At 43.2% G+C, this 18,396-nt stretch overlaps 1 protein-coding gene and 1 long non-coding RNA gene across 3 annotated transcripts in view; one reads left to right on the top strand and one right to left on the bottom strand.

Annotated features, from left to right (window-relative positions):
• LOC146499816 (uncharacterized) overlaps positions 1 to 18,396 on the bottom strand; it is a 146,736-nt gene that overhangs the window by 115,539 nt on the left and 12,801 nt on the right. The window lies entirely within an intron of this gene.
• sgip1a (SH3GL interacting endocytic adaptor 1a) overlaps positions 1 to 18,396 on the top strand; it is an 80,981-nt gene that overhangs the window by 58,607 nt on the left and 3,978 nt on the right. The window contains exons 11-26 of one of the 2 annotated variants that reach the window (XM_085138545.1): positions 2,004 to 2,025; positions 2,131 to 2,209; positions 3,957 to 4,042; positions 5,768 to 5,848; positions 6,330 to 6,401; positions 6,617 to 7,405; positions 8,321 to 8,442; positions 8,693 to 8,846; positions 10,798 to 10,857; positions 12,990 to 13,049; positions 14,001 to 14,112; positions 14,918 to 15,073; positions 16,196 to 16,331; positions 16,460 to 16,662; positions 16,905 to 16,969; positions 17,515 to 17,679. In XM_085138545.1, the coding sequence (XP_084994671.1) occupies positions 2,004 to 2,025; positions 2,131 to 2,209; positions 3,957 to 4,042; positions 5,768 to 5,848; positions 6,330 to 6,401; positions 6,617 to 7,405; positions 8,321 to 8,442; positions 8,693 to 8,846; positions 10,798 to 10,857; positions 12,990 to 13,049; positions 14,001 to 14,112; positions 14,918 to 15,073; positions 16,196 to 16,331; positions 16,460 to 16,662; positions 16,905 to 16,969; positions 17,515 to 17,679 (2,362 nt within the window). The remainder of the gene's footprint in view (positions 1 to 2,003; positions 2,026 to 2,130; positions 2,210 to 3,956; positions 4,043 to 5,767; positions 5,849 to 6,329; positions 6,402 to 6,616; positions 7,406 to 8,320; positions 8,443 to 8,692; positions 8,847 to 10,797; positions 10,858 to 12,989; positions 13,050 to 14,000; positions 14,113 to 14,917; positions 15,074 to 16,195; positions 16,332 to 16,459; positions 16,663 to 16,904; positions 16,970 to 17,514; positions 17,680 to 18,396) is intronic. The other variant, XM_085138546.1, reaches the window with a different exon arrangement.

Raw genomic sequence — 18,396 nt, 5'->3', positions numbered from 1 at the left:
TGGGATCACAGCCGAGAAGGCAGTAATGTTTGTGCTGTCGCCTCCCATCATCAACACTGGTCTCTTTTTTTTTTTTTTTTTTTTTGAACGCCAATCACATCTTATCACGTGGCTTCTTACAGCTTCAAAGGACGTTTGGAAAACCTTTAAAGACTTCTTGCTTTGACGCCATAAACCACTGCAAGCAGATTTAGTTTACCAGTATCCCACTTTCAGACAGATTTGATGTTAACAGTATTATTGTTGTAGCAGCTTTGCATCCCTTCATTTTTTCTGTCTCCCTATTAACGTTGGGCGATTGGACGAATTTATCGACCACAGCGATAGGCTCGCTTTTACAAGAGCGATTTATTTGTTTATTTATAAGTTAGTTTCAACCAACAAAGTCATGTTTGAGTCTTTGCTGGCACAGTGCGTCTGCACGAGTGGCACACCTCTTTGGTTATATCCTCAGGTTTACCTTTTTCACCCGGTTTAAAGCCAAAGAAATCCCAAATTGGTGACTTTTGTCACTACCCGATCTGTACCGGAAACCCGATCGGTACCCGCATGCGCGAAAGGTGTCTACTTTGGGGCGATCGTGGCTCAAGAGTTGGGAGTTCGCCTTGTAATCGGAAGGTTGCCGGTTCGAGCCCCGGCTCGGACAGTCTCGGTCGTTGTGTCCTTGGGCAAGACACTTCACCCGTTGCCTACTGGTGGTGGTCAGAGGGCCCGGTGGCGCCAGTGTCCGGCAGCCTCGCCTCTGTCAGTGCGCCCCAGGGTGGCTGTGGCTACAATGTAGCTGCCATCACCAGTGTGTGAATGTGTGTGCGAATGGGTCGTAGCGTTTTACGATAGTTATGGGTCAGAGAATCTGTTAAAATGTTAAGAATAATAAGTATATCTTAAAATGTTTGCATTAATGAAGCATTTCAATATAATAAAGACAAAAAGTTGGACCGTACAAATCAGGTCTACCCGATCCGTACCGCGCATGTGCAGATGTTTTCTTCTTCTTCTGTTTGTTTAATGGCAGTTTACTCCCCAGTGTACGAGGATACTGCCACCTGCTGACCGAGCGAATGAACCCTATTGTAAACTGAATTAGCGTCATTACAAACGTGTGTTAAATTTGATTTAGTGATAGTCGAGTGTGTTTATGCTTGTCTGTGTGGAGAGGATTGTTGGAATAGTGATGATGATGTCCGCTATCACTGTCAATTGTCAGTAAACACTTCATCTGGCTGATGAATCTTCATGTGACACATTACTAAGTCAGTATTATTAAGTCTGTAATTAGGCGCCATTGTTATTCTTTTACGGCGCTTTTGTTCAATCAGGGAACGCTCTCTGTTGAGGAGAAAAGCAGGAATTTGTTTGTATACGGATTATCCATTGTTTAAATGTCCCGGTAGTCGAAAAGGAGGCAGAGCTGTTGAGAAATGCTAGGAGCTAACTGGGGGCTAACCGTATCATTCAAATATATTGAATGTCGCAATGTTGGCAAAGAGAGGAAGTGACGTAAGATTTGCGCATGCGGGGTACCGATCGGGTTTCCGGTACGGATCAGGTAGCGACAACTTTGCATTTTACTTTTTGGCAACTAGTTCCTCCATGTTTGGACTTTTTGTGTTCTAAACACCCAAATCGGTCCGTGCATGATTACATTGCTCCGCCCATCAAAAAGTCACCTGCCCGAATATATCGGCCATCGTCATTTATTGGACTGATGGATGCGTGTAAGTCATGCCCGCTCATGTGAAGTGTAACTGAGTGCAGTCTGATCAGATTTAGTCGCAGTTCAGCCTCCGACCTTCAACAGCTGTTGTCTTTGCTCTGTTCAAACACACTGGGAAGTTTCAGTTTCAGAAAGAAAAGAATAAAACAGCTAAGAACATCTTTTTTGGTTTTATTAGAAATCCTCATACATGGATGGAAGAATGTTGGATCCAAATATGATAACAATCTGAGGTTTCCTGTCTTTGACTTTTTACATTTCCATGTTGTTTCTTTCCACGTTACAGGGTTTGAAAAGGAACACGTCCAGTAAGTATCAGCTTCATCACCTCAGGCCAAACTCGCTTTTTACAAGTGACAAATTAGGAGGATGTGATGTAAGATTAACGTAAATACATTTCATTTTGGGCGCAGGTGAAGAGATCGCCAGACCGAGACGCGTCGTCCCTCCTGCACCCGCTGTGGCCCCCACACCAGCACCACAGCCCCCCAGGTGTGTATCTGTGTCGCTGCTCGTCCTTTCTCCTGCCTTCGGATCACACTTCAGTCCTGAAAAGTTTTGTGCAGTTGGTCTATTTTAGCTTTTTGCTCGTTCCACAACACTGACGCGTTCATTTTAATTATACATATTTTTTTAGACAGCTGTAGCTTTTCTTGATGTCAGTAACAAGAGGCACAATCGCTGTATCATCATGCATAAAATGTCTACATTTGGAAACTGCATCATACGTTGGCGAGGTTTTTGTTATCTTCAATATTTTCTTTGCTTATTAACTGCAGGCTTAAACTGTGGCATGCCACATGAAAAATAGTGTAGTAAGAGGAAATGTCTTTGGGTTGCACTTTTTTGATCTTTTTGCCATCTCGTTAAATAATTCCAGACAAAAACTGTCCTCTAAAGTAGGGCTGCTCAATTAATCGAATTTTAATCACGATTACGATCTGGGCTTTCAACGATCATTAAAAGTGACTGAGCCGACTATTAGCCCCTCCCTCGTGCTTTACTCTCGCGCTGCTCCGTGTGGCGAATCGAGCGCACCTCTCTGCATTTCGAACACGTGTCACAACAATTAAGAGCAGCGGTCTCCAACCTTTTTTGCGCCACGGACCGGTTTATGCCCGACTATATTTTCATGGACCGGCCTTTAAGGTGTCGCGGATAAATACAACAAAATAAAACTAGTACCGGTACCAAAAAAAAGAAGATTTATTCATAACACACGTGAAAAGACCCAGGAAAACCGAGTAAACGATAAAAACTATAACAAAATAACGCTGAAAACCGATAAAAACCCTGAAAACTATACATTTCACACCTGAGCCTCAACTCTCGTGGCCCGGTACCAAACGACTCACGGACCGGTACCGGAGGAGAGTGACTGCCGTTGGTTGAAAAGAGGTAAAAAAACTTGAGTGGTGTGGAAACATTATGGGTTCATGAGTCAGACGTGGATCAAGTAGACACAGTGTGTAAACTTTGCTACAGTGTCGTAGCTGCACCACAGAGCAACACTGCAAAGTTCACTAAACATAGATGTTTACATTTTTCATTTATTTTTTATATTGCAAACATTTGCACTGTTATCAGTATTTGCACTATTTTATATTATTTTTTGATAATCTTTAAAGTCATTATTCAACACGTTGTTATTGTTAAATAAATATCGTCAAATAATTGAGATCTCAATTTCAGTGAAAATAATCGTGATTATAATTTTTGACATAATCGAGCAGCCCTACTCTAAAGCCAGACGGTCCTTTGCAGACCTGCCACTGTATCTACACAAAAACTCCACGCTGTGCCAACCTGGTTTTCATATCTATTGCGCTAAAGACGAGGTCTTTTTATGTTTAAGTGTGTGTTTGTTGGGTGTGTTGGTTGCAGCCTCGGTACAGTGAATATGAAGTATTTGTATTTTCTGCAGATGCGATTGAGCCACAGTCACTTTCTCTTTCTGTAATGCCAAAAGACAAATGGTAAAAGTCAGTTATTTTTATTCTGCCCCCAAAATCATCCCATTAGCTCTTCTCATCATTCTTCCTGTCGTTGTTTATGCTCCTGCCACACTTTGAAAATGACACATTTGTAATATTGTTGGGAAGATTTGAGCGGAAAGCAGAGCTGCAGCCTGATCAGACGACGTAAGATGCAACGAGACGATGCACTCTGACTGTTGTAGCTGTTTGCTAAAATAACTGCTAACAGTTTCTTCTGTATTGTCCTGTTTTTTCTGTCTCAGCAATCAGCAAACACCAGTCTCTGAAGACACCACAGGCTTATTTGGGCCTCCTTTAGAAACAGCCTTTGGAGAACAGAAAACTGAAGGTAACCTCCTCCCTCTGTGTCTGTTTTGGCTCTTTGAATATGTTTCTGTTGATGCTTCGCTGTCAAAGTATGTTAGCAGTTTGATGAAAAACACACACGTGTCTGTGTAAGGCTTCCAGCTAGTTTCGGATGTCTTTGTTGAGGATGGTTGACGGCAGTCCTCTGAGGTCGCGCTCTTTTGCACAGTGAAACTTGTTCATATGCAGATTCTGCCGTCACCTGCTCACATCCAGCCCTGCAGGATTTTATGATGCAGACTGTGGTCGAGCTCTTAGCTCTTACGCAACTGCCATGTCAGGCGTAAGTAACATCAGCTTGACACAAATTCCCTTCACATTAATTCAGACAAGTAGAAAAGCTCTGCGTCTGGCACTTTGAACTGGTAATGTTTCACTTTCTTTCCAGTAAATACCAGTTTCATTAAGATCCTCTTAAGGTCAGTTAGAAATTCTCGGTGTAATTTGACGCAGCGTCAGATGTGCCTTTAAGTTGAATCGTTGTCTTTGTGAAACAGCTGGAAGAGTGTAGACGGGATGTGTTGCAGGTTTGTTACGTCACGCTGCATTCATCCTTTTTAGCTTATTAGCTTATATTTTTTTCAGATGTCTTTTTTTATATGCAATTATAAAAGCGAATATTATATAGTGCCACTGAATCGAGTGCGTGTTCTTGTGTTGACACATTGTGATTGCAGTTTGTCGCTAAGACTGGAAGTTTTTCCTTTGTTTTTACTGACGTTCTCATCTGTAGCTGTGTCCCAAAACGTCGGCTGCATCCTCCGGAGGCCACGTTTAAGGGCCGATTACGTCACAGCCAGGCGACGAAGGCTGTCCCAATTCGTCGACTCCTTCAAATGCGTCCTTCATTTCCCCGAATTTGAAGGATGTGTGTCCTTCGTGGCCCACCATATCCCAGAATTCATAGCGCAGCCCAGCCAAATTTCAGCTGCCAACAATGGCGCTTTTAAAATGACTCTTATTATTCTTTCTGGGCCACAAATTAAACTTTTAACTTATTTTAAGGCGAGAAAGTAGCTGTGTAAATTACAAACTTCTGCTTGGTTTATAAAGACGTCGCAAAGATTTGCAAAAGTGTGCCGACGTTTTCGGAGACGTCTGTCACCCACCAGCTCGATAGCAAGCCGGGGGGTTCAATGGTCACTCCAGCCGGCGAGAGCAGCGGACTCCCGGCGTCATCGTTTTCAGACCCCCGCTCTTTCGCTACTCAGGTTAAACATGATATAAGTCACTCGGATAACTTAAAAATGTTATTGTTTGCCTTTTTTTCGGTGTTTTATTTGTTCCGGAGTAAATCGGTTTGGCTGAGATCAAAGTTATTAGATTAAATAAAACTTTATTAATCCATCGGGTGGGTTCCTCCGGGGTTTTCACACAGCTGAATAAACGTCAAACAGAAAACTGATTAAACAGAAGTGTGAGACGGTCGAGTATTTACGCCAGTGTCCTGTTATATTTTAGACAGCAAGGAGCAGACGGCTGAGTTTATCCGAAGGCTAGACCGTCCCATTTCACAGCCTCGCACTTCCGGCCTTCTCGGTCTTTGAAGGACCCGGCCCACGTAGACCGCGAAGGCCGGGTCCTCCGAAGGATGCAGCCGACGTTTGGGACACAGCTTCACACAAACATCCCCAAAGGATCTCGAGCCCTAAGTGTTTCGCTGCTAACGCCCTTCACGATGGCCTTTTCTGTCCCCTCCTGAACTTAGCGGTTCTGTCCGAGTGTGACGTGTGGGGGACTCCTCTATCAGAGCCTGAATCCTCTTTGACAAGATCCTTTCCCACAGGAAGTAAGTTGCGCCATTCCCTCCACATTGCGCCGCACTTCCCCGTCCCTGTGAAATGAACACACAGCTGGATCAGCTCAGCTCATCATCCTGAGAAATCTGCAAACTGACCTGATCAAACAGCCATCGTACCCGTTTCATTTCATCAGTCATTTCACGAGCACGTGATTCAGACGTTCAATAAGTTTCCATCATTGGGCACCAACCCTTGCCTGCATGCGTTTGGGCTGATGGGGGCTGAATGTTCTGTGTTGCATGGTGGGTAATTTGGGACGATCCCCCCTCATGTTGTCTCTGGAATACGATGGCGGTGCCTGTTTATAGATCCAAATGTTCATCTTGTGTTGGCTTATTTTCTTCATTCATTTTTTCCCTTTGTTGTCGTTTGCGCCTTGAGTCCGACTGTATGCAGCCCATCACCAGCTGCAGTGATGTGAAACAGGTAATTATTGCATTCATTGTTAAACTTGTGATATACTTGCAGCTCCACCTCCACTTCCACCCAAGAATGTCCCAGCTTCTCCACCAAATAGCCCCCCGTCTGCAGATGATGCTGGTAAGAGTCTGCTCATCTGTTTCTGCCTCCCGTTAAATCGCCTCAAACTGAAACAAGCTTTTAAATTTGACCTCAGTCGTCTGTTTATCTTGATGTTCCGGTGCTAACTTCGTCAGTCTGTTTGTCTCCCTGTGATCTTTTATCTCCTTGCTGAGCACATCTGCAAACAACCCCCCCCCCCTTTCTTTTTTAAATTGCCCTTATCTCTGTTTCAGAAGCGTCTACAGGAGCAGACAGGAAGCCTTCAATAGCCGACTTGGACAACATTTTCGGACCGGAGCAGGCCCCCCCTGCCTGCGAGGATACGGGCGACTCGTGGGTCTGCTTCAGCGAAGAAGCTCCCGACCAGCCGCCTCCACCAAAGGACCCCGCACCTCCCCTCCCCTCCTCCCCACCTCCTCCAGAAGAACCAGCACCTCCATTACCAGCCTCCTCTCCTCCACCTGTGCTTCACGCCCCACCCTTACCTACATCACCACCTCCTTCGGAAGACTTTGCACCACCTCTGCCTACTTCACCTCCCCCAGAAGACGATGTTGTTCCCCCTCTACCAACTTCCCCGCCTCCCTCAGAGGAACAAGTCGTACCTTCTGTCCGTTCGGGTCCTCCCGCTCTCAAAGACCAAAACCCTCCCACGCTCGCCACCTCTCCATCTCCTGCAACAAAGGAGCTTTCATCTCCTCCCGTTTCCTCCCCTCCTCCTCTTAGTTCACCTCCAAGTGTCCCACCTGCGCCCACCCCCAAAATAAGCACTCCAGCAGCGACGCCTCCTTCCAAGGAGCCTGCGGCTCGCTCCGTCCCGCCGCCTCTCGTCCTCTGTCAAGAAGAGAAGCCCAACAATACAAGCACCACCCATCCCAAAGAGGATGGAGGTGAAACTGTCACTTCGCCCAAAGATGCAATCCAAGGCAGTAGAAGTACACCTCCGCCACCACCTCCTCCAACGTACCGCGCAGTGGTTTCATCACCAGGTCCCACATCTGGGGCCGGCGGCACGAATAGCGGTGAGCGCTTCAAGATTCTCACTGAAATATATTTGTTGGGTTCAAAATATTCTGAAACTTAATTTAGATGGTTTACAAGAAATATTCTCACTACAATGAAAAGAAAAAACACGTCACCTGATCACTTAACTGCTAATTTTAATGGTGTCATTGCAAACGGACGCTGACAGTGTTGTGAGCTGAGGCATCATGTCAGCAGTGCACCCTGCTCAGGTTTTCTTTCAGCTGATTGCACCACTTTTGTTGGAACTTGCATCACAGGAACAGTTCTCCTGCATGTTCTTCCTGGAAAAGAGGTCATGTTTTGGCCCAGATTTATGTACAATAGCATTTTGCCTTAGAGCGTATTATGTTACCAGAGCCTTTTTCTTTTACGTTTTACTTAAAAACTTGACTTGCTTTGAATTTCTATGCTTTTTGTTGCATTTTAGTGCTTTTTTTTCTTTGTTTGTTTTTTAGCTTTTTGCTTTTTGATCCGTCCTTGAGCTGCCCAATATGTGGGAAACGTGGACAAAGACAGCAGTGTGGGCGGTTTTGTTTTGTTAGGTTAAATGTACTGAGCCAGTGTCCAAAAAAGTGGATGTAACGATGTGGCGAAAAATCTTCGAACGAGGAATAAAACTGATCAAATTTCCTCTTGAGTTTTCAAAATGAAATGTTTGAACATCTGAGCGGAATCATTTTTCCAGTTTTGTCAGTGGTAAAGGAGACCCGAGAGAGAGCACGTAGAGGGATGTGTGCTCTTAATGCTGTATGGAGGATATAAGGTGTGTAGTAGATCACGACAGCGATCCTGTGAAGTGAAAAATGAAACAATACTTCTGAGTGCTGATGGTACTCTGTCCTTTTGTTTAGTCGTTTTCCAAACTGAATAATTAAATGAATCCCATTTGTGTTTTTTGCGCGCCTCTTCAGGTTCCTCTTCACCCGTACGACCTGCCACGCCGTCGTCAGCCAACCCCACCCCGCCTCCCCCTCCACCTCGTCCCCCTTCACGACCCAAACTTCCTCCAGGGAAACCTAGTGTAGGCGATGCGGTAAGACCTCTTTTAATTTTGTCACTCATATCTTTCAATTCTTTGGTTCTGATTCGGGGATTTAGGCATTGTTTACCTTTGAGTCAAGAAAGAAGTGGCAAAAGAATAATCATTACATCGACTTTCTTAATCAGGGTTTAACTTGATAATCCCAAAGAGTTTATAGCGGCTGTGTACATAGTATTTAAAATGCCGCATGCTAAACTGCTTCTTGTTTCCTTCCCGTCTCTCGTCTCCTTTCTCTGTTCAGAATCGCCCATTCAGCCCACCGATTCACTCGGCCAGCCCTCCACCCATTGCTCCGTTGGCGAGGGCTGAGAGCACCTCCTCCATCTCCTCCACCAACTCGATGAGTGCCGCCACCACTCCTACCGTGGGCAAGGAGCTCTCTGTGTCTGTAACAGGTGTGTGAACCATCCGCTCAACACTGCAGCACGTCTCCTGATGGATGTGGAGGTCACAGAGGCTAGCAGGGGCATCTTCTGTCATTATATTAAAAGTTTTACATGCATTTTACGAACTTTGCATGTAGCGTTTGTGCGCATGAGTCATGCACCTGTGCATTTACTCATTTTATTTGTTTTGGTTCTTTTTGTCTGGAAATGGCAGCAGTTTCACCTTTGATGTTGTTTTGCAGCATCTAATTATCACAGAGCGAAACCTTCTACAAACATGCAAATGATCGTTTTCTGTTTACATTTCTATTTATTGATAAAGATTTAATTACACCTAAAGATAAGAGTTCTGAACTTCACACACACACACACACACACACACACACACACACAGATATAGATAGATATAGATAGAGATATAGATAGATAGATATATATAGAGAGATATAGATAGATAGATATATATAGAGAGATATAGATAGATAGATATATATAGAGAGATATAGATAGATATAGAGAGAGAGATATAGATAGATATAGGGAGAGAGATATAGATAGATATAGATAGATAGATATAGGGAGAGAGATATAGATAGAGTTATAGATATCTAGAGATCTAGAGATATAGAGAGAGATATATAGATAGATATATAGATATAGAGAGAGATATATAGATAGATATAGAGATATAGAGAGAGATATAGATATAGATAGATATAGAGATATATAGAGAGAGATATAGATAGATATAGAGATATAGATAGATATAGAGAGAGATATAGATAGATATAGAGATATAGATAGATATAGAGAGATAGATATATAGAGATATAGAGAGAGAGAGAGATATAGATATAGATAGATATAGAGATATAGATAGAGATATATAGATAGATATAGAGATATATAGATAGATATAGAGATATAGAGATATATAGAGAGAGATATAGATAGATGTAGAGATATAGATATAGAGATATATAGAGATATAGAGAGAGATATAGATAGGTATAGAGATATAGATAGAGATATATAGAGATATAGAGAGAGATATAGATAGATATAGAGATAGAGATAGAGATATAGATAGATATAGAGATATAGAGATCTAGATATATAGATATATATATATATATATATAGAGAGAGAGAGAGCTAGATAGATATAGAGATATATATAGAGAGAGATATAGATAGATATAGAGAGAGAGATATAGATAGATATAGAGATATATAGAGAGAGATATAGATAAATATAGAGATATAGATAGATATAGAGATATCTGTAGATATATCTATATATAGATATAGTATCTGATTCAAGTTAACACACAAACACGGGGAAATTGATTTTCATGCTCACACTTGCAGGGTGTGAGTAGGAGGTGAGAATATGAAAATTTTACAGTGCAAACCATCCTTAAATAAATTAGTGACACAACAACAATTTCTACTCCTTGGTAACTTTAGAGTCGGTTTTAAAGGAGCCCGCAGTGCAGCTTTTAGTGGATAATGGCAAATCTCAGTAGACTGTAACATAGCTGAGTCATAATACTAAAAAAATAATAAATACACATTCTGGAGGCAGCAGTTATGTAAAAGCAGAATCTAGTCCCCGATTGGAGGGTGCTTTTTTCCTCTTAAACAAATTGCAGGGACAGACTGAATAAATTACATTTTTACAGAGGTCTCTGTTACAGCCGCTTAATTTAATCTGTATTCTTTGTGCATGAAAACAGTCTCGTAAACTGCTTATTATGAAATATTCTAATAGCTCCTTTAAAGTTTCCCCACTTTTTAAATTGTGTATTTTCATCAGCATATGTATTATAATTGACTATATTTGTTTTTCTCCCATTTGAATTGAATGTGCATCACAGTTCTGATCATTTTTCGTTGTCTTTCATGGTTTGATTTCTTTTTGTTTGCTTTTTTTGCTGTTTGTCTCTTTGGCTCGTCAGAGGATGATGTATATGTAGACAAACTTCCCACCTTTGAGAGACACTTTGATTCGTTTGCAGGTAGGGTAAAGCACCCCCCCTCCTCCTCCACATGGGGACGGGGGGCGGGTTAGGTAAGGGTTTGGTGAGTGCTTGTTTTGAGAGTTTTTGGATTTGGATGCTCTTTACCCGGAGCGCAGTGCACAGAGAAGGGTAAAAGCCATCAGTGAGTGTTTTGTGCCTTTTTTAGACGGAGGTCAACAGGTTTTGTAGCCTCCTGTCAGGCTTTAGAAGCACAGTGCATACCAAATCATGTTTCTTACACCTCCTTTTTTCACTCATCTGCTTTATGATTTGTGCAAAGATGTAAGGACGCACCAGACATACTTTATTTCTTTTCCTTTTGAATATGGCATCATTTTTCAGCGAAACCACCACTTCTACATTGTTTTACTACCTTCCCACGCATTTCTCAGCCATCGAATGCATTTATCTGCATATCTTTGTCATTTCTTCCTCGTCTTTCTCGCTCATTCTCTTGGATGTCACAGTGAAATCTGCCGGGAAAAAAACGAAAGCTGTGGTGACACAAAAAGCTGAATCTACTGCATAGTACTCCAAAAAAAAGTGCCCCCCACCCCCCCGGCCCATCTGCCCGCTTCTAAGACTTTTCTCTCTGTTTTATGACTGTGCACCAGTGACTGTCTCGCCATGTTCCCATGGCAACCTCCTGTCTCGTCTCTCGGCGACACATATTGTGCGTGCAGTGCGGTTGCTCCCAGATACCTTTGCTCTCAGTTTGCAGCACAAGAGTGTGTTTGAGTGTTTGTGTGCCGTTCGCATGTCTGAGGAGCTCTTTATCTTGTCGGACCTCGAGATTCACATCGTCTGTCTTTTTCCTCTCACGCGCACTCAAACTCACCAGCTCACTCGTACCGGCAGATCAGCGCTTCTGCTTAGAGTCATCTGAAGCCTGGCGTGAGATTTAGGCTGAATTCGACAGGCAGCAGCTGCTTGGTATTCATGCCGTCCTCGGTCTACAACAGGAGTGCACGACACGGCCTCGAGTTCAACCAGTCTCTCAACCAGGCTGTAAAGCATCGGTCTGCTCCCACGCTTGACCTCTGACGCTCACCTTTCACACCTGTCGCCCACGCTCTCTTCAACATAGAGACCAACATATTACCGGACCCCCGCCTTCCCCATCTGAACACCTGCCCTTTTGTTCTTTTCTGAAGCAGTCTGCTCTCATCGTTCCATCACCCGACACTCTCAGTCCTCCCAGACCTTTAGTCACAGGAGCCATAGCACGGAGAGGAACAGGCCTCCCCTGTTTTTGTGGAGTATTTGCAAAGTTTACAGTGTCAGCGTGACAAAAAAGTACAGTTTTTCATCCGTCAGACATGTTGGAGTCACATTAGAGCTGGAGTGCAGATGATTAGGAAAATACTGCTGCTCCAGTTTAACGTTTCTTATTCTTTTAATTGCATTTGGGGGGAAAACAGGATCCACCAGTGTTCAGGTTTATTACCATGTTATTATTATATTATTAAAAAAAGTCAGAAAATGAACTGAAATATGGTTTAATTTGGTTTAAACTGTTTATCTATTTCTGTTGTATGATGGTAACTAATTGGGACTTTCTGAGTCCGTCCTCTTTTTTTTCCCTGGCGTCCGTGAGGGCGGTTCAGGTGTCTTTGTAAAAGCATCTGCACCTGAAACGTGGGGTGCAGCGTACTACAGTCTCGCCGCCTCCCTGCTATCGTCTGATCTCAGCCTCATGGCTTCCCTCTGCAGACCATCCTGGCGTGTTTCATAATTGAAGGCCTGTTGTGAGACCTGATCAGTTTTAACACTCGGGTATCTGCTGATGAAAAGTCACTGAATTGGAACGTCAGCTTGTTTCTAATGTTTTGCTTTGGAGAAAACGTTGGCCCCCCCCAACACAAAAAAAAGACCACTGTGTATCACCCATCTTGTCACATGCTCCTCGACCCTTTGTCCTCTTTCGCCCCCCAGCCTCCACCTCCACGTTTCACCTCACTGTGACGTGTAATAGACCTGCCATGTGAGACTCACGCTACTGTCCTTCTCTCCTTGCCCCTCTCACCCCTCTTCACCCACTTCCCCGCCTTTCATCCCTGTACCTCCTCCCTCCTCCTCGTCCTCCTTTCCCGACCCCCCCCCCCCCCTCTACCCTCGAACCCTCACAGAGAATGACCAGCCATCCCTTGTATGGTTTGACAGAGGGAAGTTTTATTTAACCTTTGAAGGTAAGTTTTCTCTGCAACAGGGTAGCGCGCACACACGTTATTACGAGGCTCATTCGTGCAAGCTTTGGCCTTCTTCTCTCCTCCCCCTTTCCTCCTTCCCCTCTCGGCTCCTCCATCATCATCATCCCTTCATTACCCTAACCTTGGCCATGCTGTCGTCCCGACTGAGCCCCCTCACCTAGAGCCAGATATGCGGTGCAATATCTCCCTCTAACTTCTTCTGATGATGATGTTCATTTTCATCACGTCTGCACTGATTCATTCCCTAAAGACTCATTAGTCTTTGTCTACTTTACTAATCACTTTTCTCTGTACTGTCATCATTTACCTGTCGGGTGTTTGATCTTGGGCTCTCTGATGATCTTTGATCTTGTCCAAAAAACACAAATTGTCAGCATGTCTGGAGTACGCATGCACATCTGCCTTTCTCTGTCTGCCTCTGTCTCTTTTTAAAACATCCAGCTGTGCTTATTCAGTTAAAAACAGACATATATAACCCACTGTGTAGAAATCTAATCTGAGGGAGACATTGGAAGCAGTTCACAGTCAAAGAGCAGAGAGAAATGTCATCCGTACATATAACGTGCTGTTTTCGTGCCTCTTTACTAACACCAGTATTTGTTTCATTTCATGTCATCACTCTTAATTTGTTCATGTCATCACTCTTAATTTGTTCATGTTTCGTTCCTTATTTTCTCCACACACAGTTTGATGCAGAGAGCGTAGTTTAAGATTTAGATCATCTATTTTTCATGTAGTGATTTCTGCTGACGTGTTTGTATTCAGGGCTGAAGTTTGGATTTATTAATATCAAAATTAGGTTTAAGAATTAGAAAATTGTTATAATTTGAATGTCTATCTGTCTCTGACAGTAACCTCAACAAATCAAACGGCAACAGTGGAGCATTTATTTTAATTACAAATGTGTACGTGTGGGTTGGTTACTCGTAGGCTGCTCTCGAGGGCCCAGTCCTCTCACCATGGGAGCTCAGGACACGCTTCCTGTGGCGGCTGCGTTCACAGAAACAGTCAACACCTTCTTTAAAGGAGCCGATCCTAACAAGTAGGTCTTCTTTACCTGTCACAGTAGAAAACCCTGACTAGGCTATTTCAATTTATTTATTTTTTGTGTGGATGATGAGTAAAAAAAGTTTGACTACGTTGTACCACAATATTTAAGGGATAATGGTCAACAGGGTTGATTAAGTTTGTCCCAGTTTACCATCTAATGGTAAGCTGGGACAAACTTAATCCCAGTTTACCATCTAATGGTAAACTGGGACAAACTGTAATGTTTGTTTGATGCTTTTGTATTTGTCAGAAATGACAGTTTGATTTATGAAGCATCTGATGAGCTCTGGACACACACGTGTGTGTTTACAGTGTTATAGTTTGTTTGTAGTTAATATGGTCAAACATACACAATCCTGTCACAGTGTTTATAGTGAATATGTGAGAAAGTATACAGGTCCACTAACAAACACTTGGTTGAACTATAGACTATAAACACATAAGAACAGTGTTGGTAGATTTTGTTACAATGAATCCAGTTTTGTATGTTTTGTAATTGAATTTCCACCTGCAGAGTCATGTAAACAGGTACAGTTTGCTTTTGTTGCTCTGAGTTGTGGATCAGGATGAACGGATGTGTTATTGATTTTGCTTCTGATCGGGGCTTTACTGCTGTAATAATGTGTGAGCTGTGATTGGCAGAGCTTTTAATGTAGTGATTCAGTCAATAGCAGAAACGCATTAAGACTGTTTAGTTTTATTATCAAAAGGAAATGAAGTCATGTGTGATTTGTGCGTTTGTGTGCGTCTCTCTCTGCAGTCTTTCATGCAGCGTTCCTCTCTCTTCTCTTTCTCAGGTGTGTTGTGAAGATCATAGGTGAGATGGTTTTGTCGTTTCCGGCGGGAATCACGCGGCACTTTGCCAATAACCCGTCCCCCGCCGTGCTAACCTTCAGCATAACCAACTACAGTCGACTGGAGCATGTGCTGCCTAACCCCCAGCTCCTCTGCTGGTAATGACACCACCGTAAACTCAACATGTCAGTTAAGAAAATAAAAATAAAAACTCAGCTTTTGCTGGAAGATGTGAAAAGATCGACCCAACCTTTCTGAGAATACAGAACTAAATCTAAATACATTATTGTCTAACTTTAGCGCCACCCAGTAATACCTAACATGTTATGTTAGTGGTCTCGTGTAACCAAACGTGATCAGATGTACCTGTTGCAAATGATGCATCATTTTAGTTTCACTTACAGAGCATGTGCGATACTTATTTTTAATAAGCATGCCACACTTGACATTCAATTTTAATGACTTTTGTTATGCAAGTCACCTTATTATCTATGGTGACACAGCAAGTTTGATGTCACACAGACTGTAAAACAGGAGAGCAGCATGTGACCAACAAAAAGGAGTAAAGAGGTTTTGGGGAGGTCGAGGTGATGGCGTGAATGTTTCCATGTTTGCAGCGCTGACAGCTGTTAGTGACTCATCAAACATCTACAATCCCCTGTGGTTTATTCGGGGGTTTTAGCTATGACCACTTCAGATGAGTAAATTTTGTGAGCTTATTTCCAAAATGAGCGCTGAGTAAGTGTGGAGTCATCATGAGGTCGTCTGAGTGTGCAGGCAGATAACCGTGTTGCACTTGTTGTGAAACGCCTGATAAACCGCCTGATGTGATCGTTAAAATTAAAATTAAATTATGCAAAATATCACACATCGTTATAGCATGAAGTCACGTGACCTCACAGTAGAATAAACATTGTTTTTAATTATGATTCATTTGTTTATTACAGCTGTCGAACGTTGACGTTTTCCAGCCTCCTTGGTGCTTCTTGTTTTTAGAAAAGCAACTTAAAAATAGTTTTTACTTTATTCTCAGCACCTGTAAAGTCTGTGTGATGTAACGACCACCAACCACATCTGGATCATTGTTGGGTCACGCTGACTCTGTGAGGAAAAGTCACATTTTCCTCCCAAAAAACTTGTTTTTTCTGGTTGAACAGTCGTTTCGTACCAGCACACCGCTGAAGTGTGTGGCTGTGTTTAGTCACTTCAATAGAAAACCACCACAGTCCTGTGAAACGTCTGTATTCTGATCGGGCTCTTTGCTGCGATTCCTCCACCAGTGACACCACCACGCAAGCCAAGGCTGACAGCAAGGACTTCTGGGTGAACATGCCAAACCTGATATCGCATTTAAAGAAGGTGGCAGAGCAGAAACCACAAGCGACGTACTACAACGTGGACATGCTCAAGTATCAGGTAACCTTGGATTTGGGATTTTGAGAGTAGCTTTAATCCCAAACACTGAACTCTTTCAGTTGAAGCATGTTCAGCTGTTTAGGGTGTTTCAGTGTGAACAGGCTTTTATCGAAACACGTGTTTGCCAGGTGTCAACACAGGGCCTGCAGTCGACTCCTCTGAACCTGGCAGTGAGCTGGAGGTGCGAGCCCACCAGCACTGACTTGAGGATAGACTACAAATACAACGGGGAGGCCATGACGACGGCGATGGCCCTCAACAACGTTCAGTTCCTCGTCCCCGTTGATGGAGGCGTTTCAAAGCTACAGGCTGTCCTACCTCCTGCTGCATGGTACGGTCTTTCTAGACTTGTTGTTACACAGTATTAAGCTACACAGATTAAGGGGGTAAAGGAGGCAGTTTGATGCATTTATTGCTCCAAATGTTATTTAGACAAGAGATAAAATCCTGTGCCATATCTGGGAGTGCCGTGCATTTATTTGCTGTCAGGGCAAAGTAAGGTTAACCTTCAATGACCTGTTCACCTGTTTGTTGTATCCTTTAATGGTTTTCTCTTATTCCTAATCCTGGTAGGAATGCAGACCAGCAACGAATCCTGTGGAAGATCCCCGATATCTCCCACAAATCTGAAAATGGAGGTATTTCTTTCGAATGATGATTTAACCTGTTTCTTTAAATAACATAAATGTCGGGAGGACACGCGGTGCACGTGTGTGGCTGGTGTACAAATGCTGAAAATGGAACAACAGCAGATGAGGACGACAAGATGGAGAGGAAGTCTGGTGCATCATCATCACAGTAAACGCTGCCCCCTGTTGGACAGCAGTGGTACAGTTACTTCACCAAAGCTGATGTTTACAATGAGCTTTTATTTTTTAATGAGATAAAGTAAACGAGTGCCCACGGTAGCAGCTGTGGAGTATTTACACAATTTCTTCTGACTAGGTTTAGTTTGATTTGTGCTCCAGATCACAACCTGCCATCATTAGAGCCACACTGTCATTTACAGGGCAAGGACACCCATCAGTGACCTGACGTCCAGGATGAAGACACGAAACTAGATTATGAATTCTCTTTAAGATGAGATCTGCAGTTGTAGAGACGTTGCCCATTTTTCATGTTGTTACATATTTGCTTTTGGGGGTTCATTTCTTGGTCTCATCCTCTCACTCTCCTCCCTCAGGTGTGGGCTCGTTGTTAGCACGCTTTCAGCTAACAGAAGGTCCGAGCAAACCGGCTCCACTGGCGGTGCAGTTTACCAGCGAAGGCAGCACCCTGTCAGGCTGTGACATCGAGCTGGCCGGGCCAGGGTACCGCTTCTCGCTCGTCAAGAAGAGGTTTGCTGCAGGTCAGTCAGATGGGGTTTTCAAAATAAAATATTCATTACTGCTACACGAAAGCTTAGCCAGCCAATTCCCGAATGTTAACAAATTTATAAACTGGTTATTGAACATATAAAATCCACGTTTTATCTCTTTAAACTTTTTTAAACACTGATTGTAGTTCCTGGAAATACAACTCCCACCAGTTACACTGTAAACATTTTCCTTTATGTATGTTTAAGTTAACATAATGTGCATATAGTAGGACTTGAAAACACTTAGATGAATCCACGCGGTAATAAAAGTCAGTTTTAGGATTATTTTAGTAACTTGGTAAAGCTTACCTGAGTAGTTAAAGGAAGCTTGCAAAGAAAAGCGTCTGGACTTCTTTAAGTTGCTTGAAGACGTTTCAACTCTCATCCGAGAAGCTTCTTCAGTTCTAAGGTCAAATGGTGGAGGTCACAAGCGCATGGCACAACACAGAAGAGCCACCTCCACAGGACAAGACTCAGCTGTCCATCTGCACCTTAAGGTCAAAGGTCACTCTTTCGAGGATGCCAATGTTCACATTTTGGACAGAGAGGACAGATGGTTTGAAAGAGGAGTGAAAGAAGCATCTATGTCCACTGTGAGCGACCATCTTTGAACAGAGGCGGTGGTTTACGACACCAACTGTCTGCCATCTATAATCCAGTTTTGAGTTCCCTCCCCAGACGCCTTAACGCCCACTCACATCCTGGGCC

The sequence above is a fragment of the Neolamprologus multifasciatus genome, chromosome 17, assembly GCF_963576455.1.
Source record: "Neolamprologus multifasciatus chromosome 17, fNeoMul1.2, whole genome shotgun sequence".
In the NCBI taxonomy this organism is placed as follows: Eukaryota; Metazoa; Chordata; class Actinopteri; order Cichliformes; family Cichlidae; genus Neolamprologus; species Neolamprologus multifasciatus.
The sequence above is the reverse complement of the archived record's forward strand: the minus strand, read 5'-3'. Positions and strand labels throughout refer to the sequence as shown.